The following is a 22,464-nucleotide window of genomic DNA, read 5'->3' as shown; positions in this document are numbered from 1 at the left end:
GCTTTAAGATAAGAATGGAATGCAATGTTGACTAAGATAATGGGAAGAAAAAATGTATAAACAGGACATAGCTATATGTAATGAAAGGGAATAAATAATGTTTTATATTGTTTGTACTTTGAAGATTTGCCTAAGGACAGACACTCTGTCCAATTGCTGTCTTCCCTGCAATTGCATGAATAAATTGTCTCTGACTCGTTGCTGACAAACTCAGCGTGAAGACTCTGTCTTCTTCCATCAGACAGAGAGAAGGAAGGAGAGCTGACCAGAGTTTGGAGGAGTACTGCTGTTAGCCAGAGAACCAGATTGCCAGGGGAAGGGAAACCCTGCCCAAGCAGAGCAGAGGGACTCCCCAGGCACAGAGGACTGAGGGAAACCCTACCCAAGGGGAGAGAGGGTAAGCAGCCCGCAAAGCTGAAGGGGCTGGGACTCAGAGTAGGAGAGTGGACCTGGGTCCCTTCTCCGTTCCCCTCTCTCTCCCACCGGGGCACTAGTGGAGCCCACAATGCCCAAGAATAGGGATAAGGGGTGGCGCCCTGACCCACCACACCAAGAAAAAGCACAGGACCCATCCCAGTAGCATCAGCCATTTGCCACACTTTGCATTTATCAACATTTAATTTCATCTGCCATTTTGTTGTCCAATCACCCAGTTTTGTGAGATCCTTTTGTAGCTCTTTGCAGTCTGCTTGGGACTTAACTTAACAGAAGATTGGAAGAAAGTGAATGTTGTGGCAATATTTAAAAAGGGTAAATGGGAAAATTATAGCCTATCAGCCTGTCATCAATCCCTGGTAAAATAATGGAGTGGCTCACACAGGACTCAATTAATAAAGAACTAAATGTGGGTAATGTAATTAATGCCAATCAACTTGGGTTTATGGAAGATAGATCCTGTCAAACCAATGGAATATCTTTTTTTGATGAGATTACAAGTTTGGTTGATAAAGGTAATATACTTAGACGGTTGTAAGGCATTTGACTTGGTACCAAACAACATCTTGACGAAAAAACTAGAATGACATAAAATTAACATGACACACATTAAATGGATTAAAACCGAGCTCACTGATGGATCACAAGATGTAATTGTAATGAGGAGTCATCAGTGAGCAGGTCTGTTTCCAGTGGAGTCCTGCTGGATTGGTACTTGGCCCTACACTCTAACATTTTTATCAAGGGTCTGGAAGAAAACAAATCATCATTGATAAAGTTTACAGATGACACAAAAATTGGAGGAGTGGTAAATAATGAAGAAGACAGGTCACTGATACACAGCAATCTGGATCGCTTGATAAACTGGTCACAAGCAAACAATTTTAATATGGCAAAATGTAAATGTATAGGTCTGAGAACAAAGAATTTAGGCCATACGTACAGGATGGGGGAGTCTGCCCTGGGAAGCTGTGACTCAAAAAAAGATTTGGGGGTCATGGTGGATAATCAGCTGAACATGAGCTCCCAGTGCGATGCTATGACGAAAACAGCTGATACAATTTTGGGATGCATAACTATGGAATCTCAAGGAGGAGCAAATTCACCTCCGTATTTGGCACTGCTGGCATACTGTGTCCAATTCTGATGCCCACAATTCAAGAAGGATGTTGATAAATTGTACAGGGTTCAAAGAAGAGAATGGTTACTGGACTAGAAAACATGCCTTACAGTGATAGATTGAGCTCTTTGAGTCTATTTAAATTTTAAAAAAAGGAGGTTAAGGGGTGCTTGATGACAGTCAATAAGTTCCTACATGGGGAACAAATATTTAATAATGGGCTCTTCAGTGTAGCAGAGAAATGTATAACATTTTCCAAGGGATAGAAGCTGAAGTGAGACAAATTCTGACTGGAAATAAGGCATACATTTTTTAACAGTGAGGGTAGCTAATCACAGGAACAATTTATCAAGGGTCCTGGTGGACTCTCCATCACTAACAATTTTAAAATCAAGAATCATGTTTTTCTAAAAGATCTGCTTTAGGAATTATTTGGGGGCAGTTCTCTGGCCTGAGTTATGCAAAAGGACAGACTAGATGACCACAATGGTCCCTTCTGGCTTTGGAATCTATGAATATTATTAAATAGTTGATTCACCCAAAATGCAGTGTGGCAAAATACCTCGTTCACCTCAGTAGGCTCAGTCCTTTTCAGCCTTGGAGACTGTGATTTGGGGCAAGGCAAATCCTTATAGGTGGCACACGGTCCTGTTACTCCTCTCCTCAGTCAGTCCCTTGTGCTTGTTTTCCTTCCCTTCTGGGGAGCGAGTGCAGCCTTCCTACTGGGAAGGTTTGGTGTCTTGCTACAAACAGCCTACTAGCAGCTTCCCTACGCCCTCACTCTCCCCCTCCTACCACCCAGGGGAGGGTTTGAAAAGGTCCCAAGTAGTTGGAGTCAGCTGAACCTAATTGGTTCCCTAGCAACCCCTTTTCCAGCTGAACCTTATTGCCCAGTGGTTCTCTCTCCTCAGTGGATAGGGAGGGGCCTTTTAATCCCCTGGGACTAATTACTACCGCCCTTTTGTAGCTGTTTGTCCTGGGTTTACCACAGCAGTTTCAATTGACCCAAAACTATTCACAAATTTGACTTAATTAGTGACAGCCGAGGAAAAGTTTTTCCAGGCCAGAAATGCAGATATGTCTTTATAACCTGCAGTCCAGTGATTACTGCACTTGCCTAGAATGTGAGTGAACTAGGTTCGAATCCCCATTCCGAACCAGGGAGTTGAACTCACATCCCTCATCCCAACAGAGCATCTTAACTAGTGGGCAACATACTATTCTGAGGTAGGTCTCAGTCTCTCCTATGGCAGCTGTTCCCATTTTAATGAATATCCATTGGTCTACAGAGAATGAAAATGACTCTATAGCAGAGGTGGGCAAACTATGCCCCGCAGGCCACATCTGGCCCGCAGAACCGTCCTGCCCGGCCCTTGAGCTCCCAGACGGGGAGGCTAGCCCCAGACCCGTCCCCTCCTGTCCCCCCTCCCCTGCAGCCTCAGCTCGCCATGCCGCCAGCGCTCTGGCCCACCACTCCTGCCTGGCAGCGCAGCACTGTGGCTGGCTCCATCTGGGGCTGCGAGCTCCTGATGGTAAGGGGGCGGGTGGTGGGGGGTGTTGAGTAAGGGTCAGGGAGTCCCAGGGGGCAGTCAGGGGACAGGGAACAGGGGGGATTGGCTAGGGGGTGGGTGATGGAGTGGGAGCCATGGCACCTGCATGCCCTGGGTAGTGCTGATACTAGCTGTCCTGGAACTATGGGACCTTATACCATTAGACAAGACTACAGAAATTTCAAATAAAGAAGTTGGTTGTTGTATTACACCCTCAATGGAAAGCTCAAATCAGAGCCATTAGTTGTTACTGGAGGACAAGGATGGCAGAGAGAGCAATTTAAATGTTAATGAAACAGTTAGATATTTTAGTGCAAAAATTACCAATAGGACCAGCCATAATCCCACATCTGTGGTCTCCAGTCTTCTGGACCAAGGTTGACGGTCATTTGAAATACAGTTGTGTACATCATGTGTGCGACCATGCCAAAGAGACCTAGAAAAATATAACTTTGTAAGATATATTAAAAAATAAACACATGCAAAAACTGTTTCTGGCACTTTATAAGAGATTATTCCTGAATATGGAGAATGTTTTGTGAAGTATTTAAAGGTCTAAAAATAGCTGAAAAAATACTTTACTTTGTAAAGGGAATGGAACACCCACCACCCTGCTTGTGCTGCTCCACAAACTAGCAACTCATACATGGGAAGCCCCTTCTATTAGGGACTGAGTTGTTACGGTCACCTCTACAGCACCATGCAAACTTCGCTGTACACTGGGGAATGAGGATGGGATATTTAAAAGGTATTTAAGGAAGTTAAAGTGTACAAACCATACTGAATTTCAGTGGCAGTGGAGTGCCTTACTCCTTTAAGCTGCTTTGAAAACCTTATATGAAATTCATCGAGAGTAGTGTAGCTCATAGGGCTAGCTTGCCTTCATTATATTCAGCTGTAATGCAAGGAACCTATAGGCCTGTATCCTGTAAGACATTAGCTTCAGCAGTTTTAGCATAAAGCTTGAGGCCTATGAAATTTGGCACAGACAAATGGCCCAATGGAAAACCCCAAGTATTGGGGAGCTGAAATTAGAATGTTTAAGGGGAATTTCAGACCACAGGAACATAAGTCCAACCACAAGAGTGTCAAGGCAATGAATTGGTGTACATAACAATAACAGGTACATGAGCTACATCTGCAGATACCTAACCACAAGAGGGCCATGGCACTGAAATAACGTATATGATAATAAGTTGAGATAATTGATGTACTAACCTATAGGAGAAGGATACTCCAATGTTAGTAAGGGGAGGAAATACAAATAAGGAAAAGGGGGGAAAACCTACTGAATATGCATCAAACATAGTGGCATCAGCATAACATTTTATAAAAGTTGCATCCCAGCCTATGGACAGTAAAGAGAGAGAGAGAGAGAGCCTCTGAGAGGTGTCAGAATGATGACCACCAATGATGAGGGGGAAGGTGATGGTGACAAATAAGATGATGGTTAACATTTCCAGGTCATTCTGCAAGGGATGGTGTGAGCACAAAGTCAATGTCCCACCTCAGCCCCACTTAACTCTTATTTTAAAGGTAAAAAGAAAAGGAGTACTTGTGGCACCTTAGAGACTAACCAATTTATTTGAGCATGAGCTTTCGTGAGCTACAGCTCACTTCATCGGATGCATACTGTGGAAACTGCAGAAGACATTATATACACAGAGACCATGAAACAATACCTCCTCCCACCCCACTCTCCTGCTGGTAATAGCTTATCTAAAGTGATCATCAAGTTGGGCCATTTCCAGCACAAATCCAGGTTTTCTCACCCCCCCCCCCCCCCCCCCCCACACACACACAAACTCACTCTCCTGCTGGTAATAGCCCATCCAAAGTGACCACTCTCTTTAAAATGTGTATGATAATCAAGGTGGGCCATTTCCAGCACAAATCCAGGTTTTCTCACCCCCCACCCCCCTCCAAAAACCACACACACAAACTCACTCTCCTGCTGGTAATAGCTCATCCAAAGCGACCACTCTCCCTAGAATGTGCATGATTGTAATGGAATGCTAAACTGTAGTGTACTGTTCAGCCACTACATGGCACTCGGTGTAAAATATCTTATTTAAGCTAATCTCAGCTGTACCAGGCAGTTCATTGAAGGCTCTTAGGATGAACATGTGTGGTATGTGTCTTGCTCAGAAACAAGAACTGTAGCCATTCCATATCTCGTACAGGAGCATGACATAGTGTCAGAAGTAAACTAGAGTCGGAGGAGAACAGAAGCAAGAACACCACCTACAAAGGTTGCAGACAGAAGAAACAAAGCAACAAAGGTTGCAGGATCTTATCAACATGCCATGCTTCAATGCCCCAGAGAATTTGAGCTTTGACAAACCGTCACAATGGATGGACTGAGGGCAGTCTTTTGTAAGATTTTGAACTGGAAACAAGCTCCACAAAGAAACTGGAGATATACAGGTATCTTCTTTAATTTATGCTATGGGGAAACAAGAAGAGTGTATCTTTAAATCCTTTGATTTTACTGAAGACAATCACAAAGATGACTATGAAAGTGTTCTGGCTGTGGTTGATGCATATTTTATACCTTAGAGAAATGTGATTTATTCTCTGCTTCCACCAGAGAATTCAAGATCCAGGAGAAAATGTTGAATGCTTTATAAAAGCTCTGCATATCTTGACTGAAAATTGTAATTTTGGGAATGCAAAACTTAAAATATCAGAAACAGGCTTGTTATTGTATTAACAGGTAAAAACCTTGCCCAGCAGGTACAATTGAAGAGAGCTTTAACTCTAGCCACAGCTATAGAGAGCAAAGCATTCTGAGCTGGAGAGACAGCAAAACTTAGAGCAACTTGCCACTTGATAGGCCTTGTGAGAAAAATGGAAGAACTCAATGGAGGATTGATGACATTGGACTTTTGAAAGGAGTTCCAGTCTGTATCTGGTAAACAACCATCAAAGGGACATGGTCAGGCCCACTGCACAGGGCAAATTTCACCCTGACCAGGGCAATAATAACAGTAGGTGATTAGGCCCGTGGGTAATGAGCTTCTGGGAGCCCTCACTTAAGGTGAAGCCCCACAGGCCCTGAAGTGGGATTCTCAAACTAGGTTTTCAATTATCTCACCTGTAGAGCATGAGCCCATAGATGGTCTCAGAGTACACCTAGGACCTGATAGCTGTCACAAAAGACAAGTGTGTGTCCTGGCCTTGTGGTTAGGGCACTCAGCTGGCATGTAGAAAATCTAAGTTCAGGTTCCTGTTCTTCCAGATTTGAACCCAGATCTCCATCCACCTATGTATGGGCTATTATGGGGTGAATTTCTGTCCTCACCTGTAGGAGATATTCCACATTGTGTAAACACTTCAATAGTCATGGAGTGAGCAGCAGACTGATTTTATAGCCCAGTAGTGGGATGTGGGAGATCTAAGTGCAAGTCCCTGATCTACTGAATAATTGTTTGTTCACAGAGGAACAGCTCCAACAGGAAAGATTTAGAAAGCCCAATCCCAGAATGTCTACAGCCTAGCAGTCAGATTGCTCCCCTGACAGTCTAGTGATGTAGATACAAGTCTCTGCTCCAAACCAGTAAGAGCAGTGACTTGAAGCCTGGTCCCCCACATTGCAGGTGAGTGCCTTAACAGCAGGGCTGCTGGCTACAAGGTGGTATGGGCCTGTCAGTACCTCATACCTTTTTAAAAAATGGCCCTCACTGGCTTCTGCTTTGCTACCTTAAAGTTCTTATAAAGTTAGTTGTATATATGGAATACGCTCTTGCTTGGTTATCAACTCTGTCCCCTTTCCATTTCAAATATTCACTTTATTCTCAGATCTTTGAGCAATCACTTGTCAAGTCATATTTTTAAATTTGTGTATATCAATGTATTTTATATAAATGATGCATTCATTAAAATGTTGAATATTGGCAACTTTTCACTTACTGCCTTACTCCTGGCTGATTTCCAAAAATACCCTGAACCATGGCACAGCTACTGCTCCGCCAGAATACCCTAAACTACGGATACACCACTTGTAAGGGATATATGGGACAGATATGATTTGGATGATTAATAAGTAATGATTCCTTCTGGTCCTCAAAAATTAGAAAACATATCCCATCTCTGTTTATCCCAAAATAGGATCCACCTATGCAGACAATAAGAACATGTTTCACATCATGTCAGACACTGTGTCTAAGGTCCCACAGATCAGCCAAGCAACCCCAACTATTGAAACTTAAATGAGGGTATTGTTAATCACCTAGGCAAGACTCAGTCATAATCTGCATCTGTATAAACCTTTCTCCCATCCAGCCTAGCTAAAAAGAACTCCAAAAGAACTCCAAGCTACATGTTTTCATCCTAAATTAGAATCTGCAGGTTTATTTACCTTGAGACATATTAATATCCTTCTATATGTGGAAGATATCTCTTCTTCTATTGCAAGTCCTAAAGAATGTGAAATTTTTATGTATAATCAAAGGATGTATGGTGCACGTCCTCCAAATTTTGTTGGTTTTCATTGTAAATAATTATTGCACTCTAGAACTAATAGGAATTCTCTGGCACGAGGAAGGAGAAATGTTAAAAGATATAAACCAGAGTATAACTTTGGGCTATGAAGAGAAATTGCTTAAAATGGGGGATCCCAATTCACAGTGGAGACAAATAATGAAATACAACTCTTGAAACTGATCAAACTTAAAAAGCCTCTGAAAATAAAGGATTAAATAAATGTATCCATGCCATTCACTGAATACCAGCAAACCCTGAAACTAGGACTCAATAGAGTGAACTGAACCCAATGCAAGTGCATGAGAACTCTGTGGGCAGGGGGGAGGCAGTTACACCTTGTGTGAAAGTTGATGTGGCTAATATAATGTTGTAGAGTTGAAATGTGAAGGGAGTGTGCATTTTCCCACAACATGTGCAGTGTATATTGTAGAAGGCGTAAAAAAAAATGCAAACAAAACATGCTATATGTAATTAAATCCTATTGGGGCTCCAAAAGGAGCCACAATAGGTTGTGTTTTCTTTTTCAGGTGGCTGTGTGTTTTAGAAGCAGAAGTTAAAAGTGAAAAGTAATCAGAACTCTGGTAAAAGTTAATTGCTTCCCTTTTAAAACAGAGTCTTTGAGCTGCTAATAGCTTTTGGTCCAAAAGCAAGACAGAAAGCATCTGTGGGGATGCAAATTACCTAGCTGATGGGGGAAGGAAAGAACTGCCCATAAATGGCAGCACAAAGGAGCTGAAAGTAATAAATATACCTAGTCAGCAAACAAGCTACTTGTAAGCGAGAATACTCAGATTATGGCCCTCCAGGAAAGGGAGGTGGGAAAACAAGTCAAGCCTGTAAATAAGAGGGGAAACTGAGGTACACAACCTCATAAATTTCATAAATAAACAGTGGAATAATTCACTAGCCTGCCTATAGAACAAAACAAAAAAAGTATAAAAGTAATTCTTCTGTTTTTCTTGCAGTCAGCAAAATTTGTAAAAGGAAAAGGTATTTTTAGGCAATAATCTGTCCCCACCCAGGGGGCTGGGAAATGTTTCTTTTGTTTTTCAGACACTCTACAAGCAAGCTGGCACCAGCGGAAAAGTAACCCAGAGCACTGTGGGTCTCCTGCTGTGATGAAGATTGTGTTGTGTGTTTCTCTTGTTATTACCGTTATTTTGGTGGATATTGTACAAGAAGGGTTAACGCATATAAAAGCAAAGGTCAACGCATGGTATGACCTGCCTGGGAAGCACGGTCTACTCAAACTAAAAAATCAAGTGCAAATAAAAAGGCACAAAATGGAGGTTAAAAATGGGGATAAATAAATTCTGTTGCATGCATCTTACAGGTGGACCCACAAAGGAAAAATAAGGACACCCTGACCTGAAATAGAACAATTATTGCTGCTATTCTTGCTATTATATACCAAAATCCAGCAATGTGAAGTGGCAAAGGGAGGAAACACGTGAATTGTTATACCACCCCACCCCCCCTCAAGTGGTGGTAATGAAGCAGATAAGAACTTTAAGGATTTACCTGTGGAAAACTGTACTACTAATCCCCCATGGGAATTTGGCAATGTCGGTATGTGCTGTATGATTTGGAGGTGGCGGGGGGGATCCTAACCTGGTGGATAATATCAAATTTATCAGAAAATATTGCATGGTATTCCTTAGGATGTGTCATGATGAATGACAGTGGGAAACACAGTCATCTGGACATGTGGTTTGTCACGGAGGGCCCCCCAATATATAACTCTCTGACCTCCTGGGGTGTTTGGATTATGGGGTTCCACAACTGGGGTGTGGTGTTACCCTGGGTAATCATAATGGTATCTCCCTAGAGGACAATTCTTAGGCATGAAGTTATGTATATACCAGACTGGGTATGAAGTCTCCCCTGGGACATTGAGAATACGACAATTTAACTGCTTTGCAGAATGTAACCCTACAGGTAATATGGATGCCAAAATGGAAGGATCCTGATTTAAGCTGGCCACAGCCTGGAGCTGGAAATACTTCTTTATGGGCAAACGTGTGGGAGCCACTGTGGGAGCAGCTGCAACCAGAGCTCATCAATGTGTCCTTTCAGTCCATTACATGAATGGGTGGTACACCCCAGAGAATGGTGGGTGGACCAGGTACACCCCAACTGCAGCACATACATAGAAGGGTTGAAGCAACAATTTCATTGGTGGATGAGGGGATACACATGATATTGTCACTGCAGAAGGGATCTATGGGAAGTAGGAACCACGGGGTGGGTGTATGAAATCTGGGGGACCGTTGGATAACTAAGTAATTAATAAGCCAAAATGTAAAACTTCAACAACAAATCAATGAATTACTAGCACAGCAACTATCTGCAATTGCAATGGAATGAAAAAGGATGGAAAAGGTGAACCTGCAGTTAACTCAATGAACAGGGAACCTTGTAACATGGGTGGACGTATGGCTTTAAAATCTAACTTGGGAAGGGGGAAAGAAGGTGTGTATAAAAATGCAAAATGCCCAACTAGGGGGGCTAGCACCTAAGTAATAGTTGCAGTGGTACCTTGAAATAAGGTGGCGACTAAGGTGGTCCCCATGAGCCCTATGGGAATAATAAGAAAGGGAGGAGCTCACTGGGAACCACTGGGGAATAAATAGGAAGAATGGAATGGTGTAAAATGAACAATAATTCAGTTAAGTAATTGTTTGTCCAAAGAAAATGTTTAAATGTGCCCCTTCCCGATGGCTGTGAAGGAGCAGACCCAATGGCCTGTGCAGGGGTGGACGATTGAGTGTAATGTATATGGGGTATGAAGTGTTCTGCTGGAAGTGTACACAATTCTGTAATATAACACTTGGGAGTACATGTGCACCAGCATCTGGCACAATTGCACACATCTACGTGCTGCCATTGGGACTTTGGTGCATGAATGGAACTGTGGAACTCATTGCGGTGGACAATCATAGAATCATAGAATATCAGCGTTGGAAGGGACCTCAGGAGGTCATCTAGTCCAACCCCCTGCTCAAAGCAGGACCAATCCCCAATCGAACCAGTGCATTACCCAATTCCATACCAAGTGGTCAAGCTGGTTTGGACAATACCCTGTTTCTCTGTGAATATTCAATGGCCTCATGATATGGACAAAGCACATGAACACTGTAGGGGCAGCTCGCTGCAACTGCCAGAATGGTGTTACAGGATTTTAAACCTGTCAAAGGAGAAGAAGCAGTGCTTCCGGTGGTGGCCCGGATTTTGAACTATATTACAGTGGTCAGGGCTGACAATGTTACTGTAAATTATGGCTATTTTCCTATTATTAAGTATACTAATCCTGAAATGTATAGAGCTTTATGTGATCGGACACCCATCAACACCCATTAATTGAACAATAGTGGTACCGGAACCCACCTGGATAAACTGGGATCATTTAATAGAATCATAGAATCATGGAATATCAGGGTTGGAAGGAACCTCAGGAGGTCATCTAGTCCAACCCCCTGCTCAAAGCAGGACCAATCGCCAGCTAAATCATCCCAGCCAGGACTTTGTCAAGCCTGACCTTAAAAACCTCTAAGGAAGGAGATTCCACCACCTCCCTAGGTAACACATGCCAGTGCTTCACCACCCTCCTAGTGAAAAAGTTTTTCCTAATATCCAACCTAAACCTTCCCCACTGCAACTTGACACCATTACTCCTTGTTCTGTCCTCTGATACAACTGAGAACAGTCTAGATCCATCCCCTTTGGAACCCCCTTTCAGGTAGTTGAAAGCAGCTATCAAATCCCCTCTCATTCTTCTCTTCCGCAGACTAAACAATCCCAGTTCCCTCAGCCTCTCCTCATAAGTCATGTGTTCCAGTCCCCTAATCATTTTTGTTGCCCTCCGCTGGACTCTCTCCAATTTATCCACATCCTTCTTGTAGTGTGGGGCCCAAAACTGGACACAGTACTCCAGATGAGGCTTCACCAGTGTCGAATAGAGGGGAATGATCACGTCCCTCTATCTGCTGATAATGCCCGTACTTATACAGCCCAAAATGCCCGTTAGCCTTCTTGTCAACAAGGGCACACTGTTGACTCATATCCAGCTTCTCGTCCACTGTAACCCCTTGGTCCTTTTCTGCAGAACTGCTGCCTAACCATTCGGTCCCTAGTCTGACACAGTTTGACATTTGACACAGTTGCTCAGGCAGCTCCAGGCCAAGCTACGCTGAATGCAGGTCTGGGTAGCCCGGGCCCTTCAAAGAATGAATGCCTTCCAACTAGCTACTGAACTGCCTGCTATTTGTACTTGGACTGATGTAGCCTGAGCCCTTCAGACAGGCCTAATGGACACTCATTCGCTTCTTGGTCATATTACGCATGTTATAGGAGTGTTATTCATATTAATTGTATTATTAATCATATTCATGGGATGCTTAAAATTATGTACTGCCTTAGCCACTCCCCAAAAGCCATACTTGTAAATTCAGTGGCTTACCCCTTTTATGACCCACCTCCTCTCTCTCCCCGAAGCATGAACAGAGGGGCACTCCTCTTGATACTGGCTGCCAACTAGACATCGAGCCGTTGATCTCTGCCCATTGAGTCCGATGATCTAGCCAGCTTTCTATCCACCTTATAGTCCATTCATCTAATCCATACTTTTTTAACTTGCTGGCAAGAATACTGTGGGAGACTGTACCAAAAGCTTTGCTAGAGTCAAGATATATCATGTCCACCACTTTTTCCATATCCACAGAGCCAGTTATCTCATCATAGAAGGCAATCAGGTTGGTCAGGCATGACTTGCCCTTGGTGAATCCATGTTGACTGGTCTTCATCACCTTCCTCTCCTCCAAGTGCTTCAAAATGGATTCCTTGAAGACCTGCTCCATGATTTTTCCAGGGACAGAGATGAGGCTGACTGGTCTGTAGTTCCCTGGATTCTTCTTCTTCCCTTGTTTAAAGATGGGCACTATATTTGCCTTTTTCCAATTGTCTGGGACCTCCCCGATCATCACAAGTTTTCAAAGATAATGGCCAATGGCTTTGCAATCACATCAGCCAACTCCCTCAGCACCCTCGGATGGATTGCATCTGGCCCCATGGACTTATGCATGTCCAGCTTTTCTAAATAGTCCTTAACCTGTTCTTTCACCACTGAAGGCTGCTCACCTCCTCCCCATACTGTGCTGCCCAGTGCAGCACTCTGGGAGCTGACCTTGTCTGTGAAGACAGAGGCAAAAAAAGCATTGAGTACTTAAGCTTTTTCCACATCATCTGCCACTAGGTTGCCCCCCGCATTCAGTAAGGGTCCCACACTTTCCATTATCTTCTTCTTGCTAACATATCTGTTGAAACCCTTCTTGTTACCCTTCACATCCGTTACTTGCTGCAACTCCAATTGTGCTTTGGCCTTCCTGATTACATCCCTGCATGCTCAAGCAATATTTTTATACTCCTCCCTAGTCATCTGTCCAAGTTTCCACTTCTTGTAAGCTTCCTTTTTGTGTTTAAGCTCACCAAAGGTTTCTCTGTTAAGCCAAGCTGGTCGCCTGCCATATTTGCTATTCTTTCTGCACGTGGGGATGGTTTGTTCCTGCATCCTCAATAAGGCTTCTTTAAAATCCAGCCAGCTCTCCTGGACTCCTTTCCCCCTCTGAAAACATCCACTCAGTGTGCAGCGGCAGTAAAAAAAGCAAACAAAATGTTGGGAATAATTAAAAACGGGACAGATAAAACAGAAAATATCATATTGTCTGGGTCCCCTGCCCCTTGCACTTCCACCTGGCTGTTAGGAGTGGCCATCACGGTCTGCACCAGACTCCTGCCAAAAGAGGTTAGACTTTGGGGTGTGGTTGGCCATTGTGACTGGGGTGAAGAGAAGGACTGCTGATAACACCAAACCTTTGGAAGGGGGTGGGACCGGAGCAGTGGGCACTGCTGGAGGGCAGCGTCCTGAAAAGGACGCCGCAAGCTGGGAGCAACGCGGGTTGAGACACCAATCGAGGGTGGGAGACAGACGGGACACCACCAGCAGAGGGTGCTCTGCATGAACTGAGCTAAGTGAACAGCAGGAGGCACTGCGGTGGTGAGTCCCAACCCTGTCACACAAGGGTATGCCCACATTTTGAATACTGCATGTAGATTTGGTCACCTCATCTCAAAAAAGACATATTGGAAAAGGTTCAGAAAAGAGCAAAAAAATTAGTAGGGGTATGAAACAGCTTTCATATGAGGAGAAAATAGGACTGGGACTTTTCAGCTTGGAAAAGAGATGGCTAAGTGAGATATGACAGAGATCTATAAAATCATGACAGGTGTGGAGAAAGTAAATAAGGAAGTGGTGTTTACTCCTCATAACACAAGGATTATGGGTCACCGAATGAAATTAATAGGCAGCAGGTTTAAAACAAACAAAAGGAAGTATTTCTTCACACAACGCTCAGTCAGTTGTGGAACTCTTTGCCAGAGGATGTTGTGAAGGCCAAGACTATAACAGAGTTCAAAAAAGAACTAGATAAAGTCATGGAGAATAGGTCCATCAATGGCTATTAGCCAGGATGGGCAGGGATGGGGTCCCTAGCCTGTATTTACCAGAAGCTCTGAATGAGCGACAGGGAATGGATCACTTAATGATTACCTGTTCTGTTCATTCCCTCTGGGGCACCTGGCATTGGCCACAGTTGGAAGACAGGATACTGGGCTAGATGGACCTTTGGTCTGACTAGGGTGATAAGGCAGCAAATGTGAAAAATTGAGACGGGTGGGGGGTAATAGAAGCCTACATAAGAAAAAGACCCCAAAATCAGGACTGTCCCTATAAAATTGGGACATCTGGTCACCCTAGGTCTGACCCAGTATGGCTGTTCTTATGTTCTTATTTAAGGAGTTATGGGTCCATATTGAAATTTATGTTTTTAAGGCAGGTAACCAGGAGATGACGTATTTCAGGAATGTTCCTTTCAGGCAGGTGGTAACAGACCCTGCCTGGTCATTGTGTAATGGGCACTGTCCATTCATCATACACATCCATTGGCATCCTGAGCAGGCCTGAGGCTAATCAGGAGATTGCAATGTTGACAACAGAGGAAAGCCACAGGAAGAAACAACCAGAAGGGGGTATCCTGTTTCTTAATAGGACAATGGATTCTTCTGATATACCTGGGCATGCAAACAGACACCCTGAATCTTTCGTCTAGGAGGCAAGCTGACAGCAAGTTTGTCTCATGAACAAAAGATCACAGCTATGAGACTAGGCTCTATGAGACAGAAAAGTATCTAGTTAAATAAGACTGTGCCATAGAATGAATGTTATGATTTTATTTGATATAGAATCATAGAATCATAGAATATCAGGATTGGAAGGGACCCCAGAAGGTCATCTAGTCCAACCCCCTGCCCGAAGCAGGACCAATTCCCAGTTAACTCATCCCAGCCAGGGCTTTGTCAAGCCTGACCTTAAAAACCTCGAAGGAAGGAGATTCTACCACCTCCCTAGGTAACGCATTCCAGTGTTTCACCACCCTCTTAGTGAAAAAGTTTTTCCTAATATCCAATCTAAACCTCCCCCACTGCAACTTGAGACCATTACTCCTCGTTCTGTCATCTGCTACCATTGAGAACAGTCTAGAGCCATCCTCTTTGGAACCCCCTTTCAGGTAGTTGAAAGCAGCTATCAAATCCCCCCTCATTCTTCTCTTCTGCAGGCTAAACAATCCCAGTTCCCTCAGCCTCTCCTCATAAGTCATGTGTTCCAGACCCCTAATCATTTTTGTTGCCCTTCGCTGGACTCTCTCCAATTTATCCACATCCTTCTTGTAGTGTGGGGCCCAAAACTGGACACAGTACTCCAGATGAGGCCTCACCAATGTCGAATAGAGGGGAACGATCACGTCCCTCGATCTGCTCGCTATGCCCCTACTTATACATCCCAAAATGCCATTGGCCTTCTTGGCAACAAGGGCACACTGCTGACTCATATCCAGCTTCTCATCCACTGTCACCCCTAGGTCCTTTTCCGCAGAACTGCTGCCTAGCCATTCGGTCCCTAGTCTGTAGCTGTGCATTGGGTTCTTCCGTCCTAAGTGCAGGACCCTGCACTTATCCTTATTGAACCTCATCAGATTTCTTTTGGCAAAATCCTCCAATTTGTCTAGGTCCTTCTGTATCCTATCCCTCCCCTCCAGCGTATCTACCACTCCTCCCAGTTTAGTATCATCCGCAAATTTGCTGAGAGTGCAATCCACACCATCCTCCAGATCATTTATGAAGATATTGAACAAAACCGGCCCCAGGACCGACCCTTGGGGCACTCCACTTGATACCGGCTGCCAACTAGACATGGAGACATTGATCACTACCCGTTGAGCCCGACAATCTAGCCAGCTTTCTACCCTCCTTATAGTGCATTCATCCAGCCCATACTTCCTTAACTTGCTGACAAGAATACTGTGGGAGACCATGTCAAAAGCTTTGCTAAAGTCAAGAAACAATACATCCACTGCTTTCCCTTCATCCACAGAACCAGTAATCTCGTCATAAAAGGCGATTAGATTAGTCAGACATGACCTTCCCTTGGTGAATCCATGCTGGCTGTTCCTGATCACTTTCCTCTCATGCAAGTGCTTCAGGATTGATTCTTTGAGGACCTGCTCCATGATTTTTCCAGGGACTGAGGTGAGGCTGACTGGCCTGTAGTTCCCAGGATCCTCCTTCTTCCCTTTTTTAAAGATTGGCACTACATTAGCCTTTTTCCAGTCATCCGGGACTTCCCCGGTTCGCCATGAGTTTTCAAAGATAATGGCCAATGGCTCTGCAATCACAGCTGCCAATTCCTTCAGCACTCTCGGATGCAACTCATCCAGCCCCATGGACTTGTGCACGTCCAGCTTTTCTAAATAGTCCCTAACCACCTCTATCTCCACAGAGGGCTGGCCATCTCTTCCCCATTTTGTGATGCCCAGCGCAGCAGTCTGGGAGCTGACCTTGTTAGTGAAAACAGAGGCAAAAAAAGCATTGAGTACATTAGCTTTTTCCACATCCTCTGTCACTAGGTTGCCTCCCTCATTCAGTAAGGGGCCCACACTTTCCTTGGCTTTCTTCTTGTTGCCCACATACCTGAAGAAACCCTTCTTGTTACTCTTAACATCTCTCGCTAGCTGCAGCTCCAGGTGCGATTTGGCCCTCCTGATATCATTCCTACATGCCCGAGCAATATTATGTAACCATTTGTTTCCAATACTCTTGTACTTACTATCATTTGAATTTCTGTACTTTGTTAAATAAACGTTTACTTGTTTTCACTGTAAATGTATGTAAGTATCTACCCTTAACTGTGGCATAGCTACCACTCCACAAGAATACCTTTACCAGTGGTACAGCTATCACTCCACCAGAACACCCTTAGTTACGGCTCAGGTGCCGCTCCACCAGAACAACCTTAACTGTGGTAAGCTGCCACTCCACCACAATATGCTTACCTAGGTTGCAGCTACTGCTATACCAGAATACCCTTAACTATGGTGAAAGTACCACTCTCTGTGAATACCCCTAACCGTAGCACAGCTACTGCTCCACACAAATATCCTTAACTATGGCAAAGCTACCACCAGAATACTCTTTAGAGTATTGAAGGTAATCTCCGCTACAATACACGTAACTATGGCAAAGGTACAGCTCCACTAGAATAGTCTTAACTGTGGTACAGATATTGCTCCACAAGAAACACCCTTTACAATGGCGCAGCTACTGAGGCACCAAACTATCCTTAAGCATGGTGTGAGTACTGCTCCACAATGGTGTCTGTAACTAGCATACAACTACTGGTCTACCAGAATATCCTTAACTATGGGAAAGCTGCTACTCCACCAGTATACACTTGACTATGGTGCAGCTACTGCTCCACCAGAAAACCCTTAACCATATATTTGTACGTTCTAAGACCAGAAGGGGTCATTGTGACCATCTAGTCTCACTTCCTTTACAGCACAGGCCAGAGAATTTCCCAAAAACAATTCCTGAAGCATATCTTTTAGGAAAACATCCAATATTGATTTAAACAGTGACAGTGATGGAGAATCAACTATGACCACTGGTAAATTGTTCCATGAATTAATTATTTTCATCATTAAAAATGTATGCCTTATTCCAATCTCAATTTGTCTAGCTTCTGCTTCCAGCCATTGGATAATGTTTTATGTGTCTCTGACAGATTAAATAGCCCCTTGTTAAATATTTTTTCCCCATGTAGGTACTTACAAACTGGAATCAAGTCACCTCTTAACTTTCTGTTTGTCTGTCACTATAAAGGCATCTATCTATACCCTTAATCATTCTTATGGCTCTTCTCTGAGCCCTCTCCAAATTATCAACATACTTCTTGGAATGTAGGCAATAGAACTGGACATAATATTCCAGCAGCATTTGCACCAGTTCCAAATACAGAGGTAAAATAAGCTCTCTACTCTTAACCATGGTATAGCTACTGCTTCACCAGAATACCCTTTAGCGTTCTGCAGTCTTCTTACACACCACCGGATTTAGAATTTTACCTTCAGAGGGAATACATGTGTTAGTACCTGTTAGTAAAGATTAGCCTTTTTTAGTCCTCTTTTTGCTGTATACTGAATTCTTCTGCATATTAACTATTCTTCCAGAATCTTTATGATATTAGCAATTCCAAGGCACAGACTGTTGGCTCTCAACCTTTGAGCAACCTGTATTCAGGAAATTCATGTGACTGAGTATTGTGTTTTACCTCATTAATGCTCATCCCTCCAAGTCTGTGGGAATATAGATGTTGAGGGAAAAGACCCCTCAAACTAATAAAAAATGTCTGCAGAGGTATGGTGTAACAGGACTTGGTGATTGAAAAGGGGTGCCTATGATGTAATTATGTTCTGTGATAAGAGGTACTTGTTAGTGCAGACGTTATCTGTAATGGATGAAATAAGGATCCATTGAAAGATGATTTTTAACTGATTAAGAACTGCCAATAGTCACAGCTTTCAGTAATAAAGACTGGATTAGAATTCCCTTTATCTTATCCGTCATGTAACCTACAGCTACTATAAACGAAATTCCATAAGTAATTAGGTGAAATGAAAACATCCAAAACAGAACACAAAGTGAAATTACTCACTGAAAAGCAATTTCCCCTCCAAAACGGAATTTGTTTGTCTAATCCCTGATAAAAAGACAGAGGGTGTGGAAATGGGTTGGGGAATGCAGACTGCTAGCACCCCACCAGTTACAGAGGAGAGACACACACACAGGCCAGCTCTTTGTCTTACACCAAGGATGGGGAGAGTAATGTATCTATTCTTTCTGTATAGTGTTGTATTAATCTTTGTCAAATAAGAGGCCCAAATGCAATTATTTAATCAAAGATTATCAATCTCAACTCATTATTAAATTCAAGCATTCAACTATTTTTAAAATCCTTTGCTTCTTTATGCTGAAGTTTTTGTTTATTTGTATTATCTCCCTGCTTTTCCTGCAGCATTCTGGAGAACTGGAAGGTTTATGATATCAGAAAGGCAGGTCTGCTGGGAGTCAAAGTGCAGCTCAAGAGGGATAAATATTCTCTGTCAGCAGCTCTGTGTGACCCTCCACATGCCATCAGCTGAAGTTAAGCCTTTCTCTGTAAAATAAAATCTGGCATAAGAGTGCAGCTCCTGCCAGAGATGTTATGTTCACGCAGCTCTCAACCGGGTTTGTGGTATAAAGCCTAAACTGTCAGTTAACTAATGGCAAAAATGACCCTACAGTCAACTTTTTTTAAATAACCCTCCCCCACTGCACTTGCTGTACTCAGGATCACCTCTGGGCCACCTTTTGTGCCAAGAGCAATTTGTTGTGATAGATAGCTGTTGTTGACACATTTCAGCTAGAGTTCAAATGGAAGGACCTCCCATTAAAACTCATGAGGAGAAAATCAAAGAAAAACTACACACATGTAAGCAGAGTCAGAATGAGCTCTACCCTGACATCCGGTGGTGAGCTGTGGAAAAGGACTTCAGGGGCTGATCTCCTTTGCATGGGCACACCCACCCTGCCCAGCATGATGGACTGCTTGCCCAAATGGTCACTTTGGCTGCTGTGGGATCCCCAGTCTCTTTGTTATTGGGGCAGGAGTAATAAAGTGTTGTTACCCTGGTTATGTGAATCAAGGATATTAGAACTGTACTTGGCATTTTATGATGGAGGGACTTGCCCTCAACTAAGTAGCACTCAGTAGGCAAGGGACATGAGTTCCAAAAAACATACTGAATTGAGAGAGGTTGGGGACAGGTATGTGTATCTAGTAGTGTGGGTCCCTTCTGAGGGCCTTAAATACTACTTTGACTCCCCCTCTCTCTTTCTACTAGCAGAGCTAATTTTGGCTCTATTTAGGAGTCTTGTTACTTGCTGCAGAGATGAAATCACTGATACCTTGGTCTAATGGTGCACTGGTACTGAGGCTCCCCTACTACCAGCTAAAAATCACTGAGAGCTGTGTTAAGTAGGGGAGGGGTACGTACCTGAAGACAAGTTGGTGAGTGGATGGCTGGTGGAGAGGTGTAGCTGGTGGTGAAGACTGCAGCAGAACCCCACAGAGGTGTGTGGCACTCGGCTGTGGATCCGAGCAGTGGAGCATGTGAGATACGCACACACACCCCACCCCCATACCTCTCTCCACTTCCACCCAGGCTGGGAGGTAAACTCTGCAGATGAACTTCTGAACTCTGCGGGGCTTCACTGACCAAGGAGAGACAGTGTGTGTGTGTGACTATTGGGTTGCTGGACTTAAGACCCTGAGGGGAAAAGGACACTGCCAAACTTACGTGGGGGTGGGTCTTTTGCTCATGGTTGGTGTTATGAATCCTGTTTGTGGTGTTTCCCCAACATAATGCTGCATTGTTTCTCTCCATTATTAAAAGGCTTTTGCTACACTCAGACTCTGTGCTTGCGAGAGGGGCAGTATTGCCTCTTAGAAGTACCCAGGGGGGTGGTATGTACTGAACCCAGCCCTTGTTGTTGCCAACTCTGATGGGCAGAAGGATTACACACAAAAGGGCATAAAAGTGAACCCTGCGTGAAACTTGCCACCAAATGACCACCTAATTTTAGAGAAAAACCAGGGAGCTCAGACCACATTTTACAGTGGTGCAACCCACACTATGTAGTCACTGCCAGGAACCTGCCTAATGACTTATTCATTTATTCAGACAGGTTTTTCCTGACAAAATATACAGCATAATTCCACTTATCCAAATTCCTTGTTATCTGATTCCACAGGCTGTCTTTCATGTAGGCCTTATGTTAATCACACACCAATAACTTCTCAATTACCTCTTAGTGCCTGTTAGTGCTAATCAATGGCTTTGTATTTGTGTAGCAGTTCTGAGTGGTTACCTGCTGATACCAATACCTAAGCCCATTTCAGCAGCAACGGCAACTTGGCAGGACACTATTGAAAAGAAAAAGATCTGTATTGAATCTAAAGCAGAAATTGTACAGTAAGAGCTACATCATTCAGAATTAAATTATGTCCACTGTGGTTTTAATGCAATTTTGGTGTTTTAATAAACTCAGTGGTTTTTTTTTTTACTCTTTAATAAACTGCAAAATATTACACAAACTTCAGCATTACTGCCTTTGTTCCCCATATTTGTATATCAGTGAAACTGAAACTCAAAATAGCACTTCTGTTTATCCAACTGCTCGGTTATCTGAACATTTTGGAAGGCTCCAGGCCACTCAGATAAATGTGAGTATACTGTAAGAGATCCCTACCCCAAACTGCCACAATCCAAATTAGACACAACACAACAAGGGTTGGCAATAAGCAAAGAGTGTGGCAGGAGGGACAGGGAGGCTGAGGCCAGCTCTACACTACAGACCTATAGAACTATGTTGTGAAAAATCTACAGCCCTGAGCAACTGACCTAACCTCCCATGTAGATAGTGCTATGTTGACGGAAGAGTTTCTCTCATTGACATAGCTACTGCCTCTCCGGTCAGCAAAGTAGCATCTTCACTAACATGGTACAGCAGTACAGCTTCACCAGTGCAACTGTAGCACTGTACATGAAGACAAGCCCTGAGTGTTAAACAAAGGATCTGCAAGGGGACAGTGTACAGAATGGAGACCACAGTGGAACTCTAGATTTTTAACTTTCTATAGGTGGTTTCTTGATAGCAGACATCCTCATACAACTGCATTCAGGATCCTCTCACTCCTTCTTGTGCTGCTCTCTGGGAGCTCCGGAGAAAGGAAGAGTAAGAGACATTTCTTGTAACCTTTATCCCAGTGGCTAGAGCAATGTTTCTCAAATGTGGCCACCATGGCCACACAGGGCAACCAGGGGCTTTTCGTGAGGCTACAGTGGGGGCAGTGGGCAGTGATGGGGGGGCAAAGCATCAGTCTCTCCCCAGCCCTCCTTGTTGTGCCGCCCTGCACCACCTCTGGAGAGAGATGGGGAACAACACTGCAGAGCAAAGTGAGTTCTTGACACAGGTTGGCGGGGAGGAGGGTTGGGTGGCAGGCTCCAGAAGCAGGACTTCAGGAACCTGGCCATATGACCCCGTGTAACGATGCTGGTTCTGCGGGACCCAACTGAGAGTGCCAATTCAGGACAAATTGCTTAAAGCAGGGCAGTTACAGCCCAAGGCTGGGATTTCTATGCACACCAAGGCAAACCAAACCAGCCAGACAGAGAAGACTTTGGTTTTACCCCACTGGCTAACCACAAGTCACATAAGCAATTCTCTTAGACACTCCAGTTTCCCAGTATCACCACCAGTGCCACTCGTTATGGGGACAGATGGTTATGAAAACCAATACCCCTGTAAAAGAAAAAAGGTTCTCTCGATCCCAAAGGACCAAGCCCCAGACCCAGGTCAACATACAAATCAGATCTTACCCAC

General features: G+C 43.8%; 1 protein-coding gene across 1 annotated transcript in view; it reads right to left on the bottom strand.

The window, feature by feature from the left end:
* Window positions 1-22,464, bottom strand: part of GSG1L2 (GSG1 like 2) — a 71,597-nt gene that overhangs the window by 12,705 nt on the left and 36,428 nt on the right. Inside the window, exon 4 of the mRNA XM_073311544.1 lies at window positions 3,430-3,541. Within this exon, the coding sequence (XP_073167645.1) occupies window positions 3,430-3,541 (112 nt within the window). The remainder of the gene's footprint in view (window positions 1-3,429; window positions 3,542-22,464) is intronic.

Source organism: Lepidochelys kempii, chromosome 14, assembly GCF_965140265.1.
Source record: "Lepidochelys kempii isolate rLepKem1 chromosome 14, rLepKem1.hap2, whole genome shotgun sequence".
Classification (NCBI taxonomy): domain Eukaryota; kingdom Metazoa; phylum Chordata; order Testudines; family Cheloniidae; genus Lepidochelys; species Lepidochelys kempii.
This window is presented reverse-complemented; position numbering and strand designations above follow the sequence as displayed.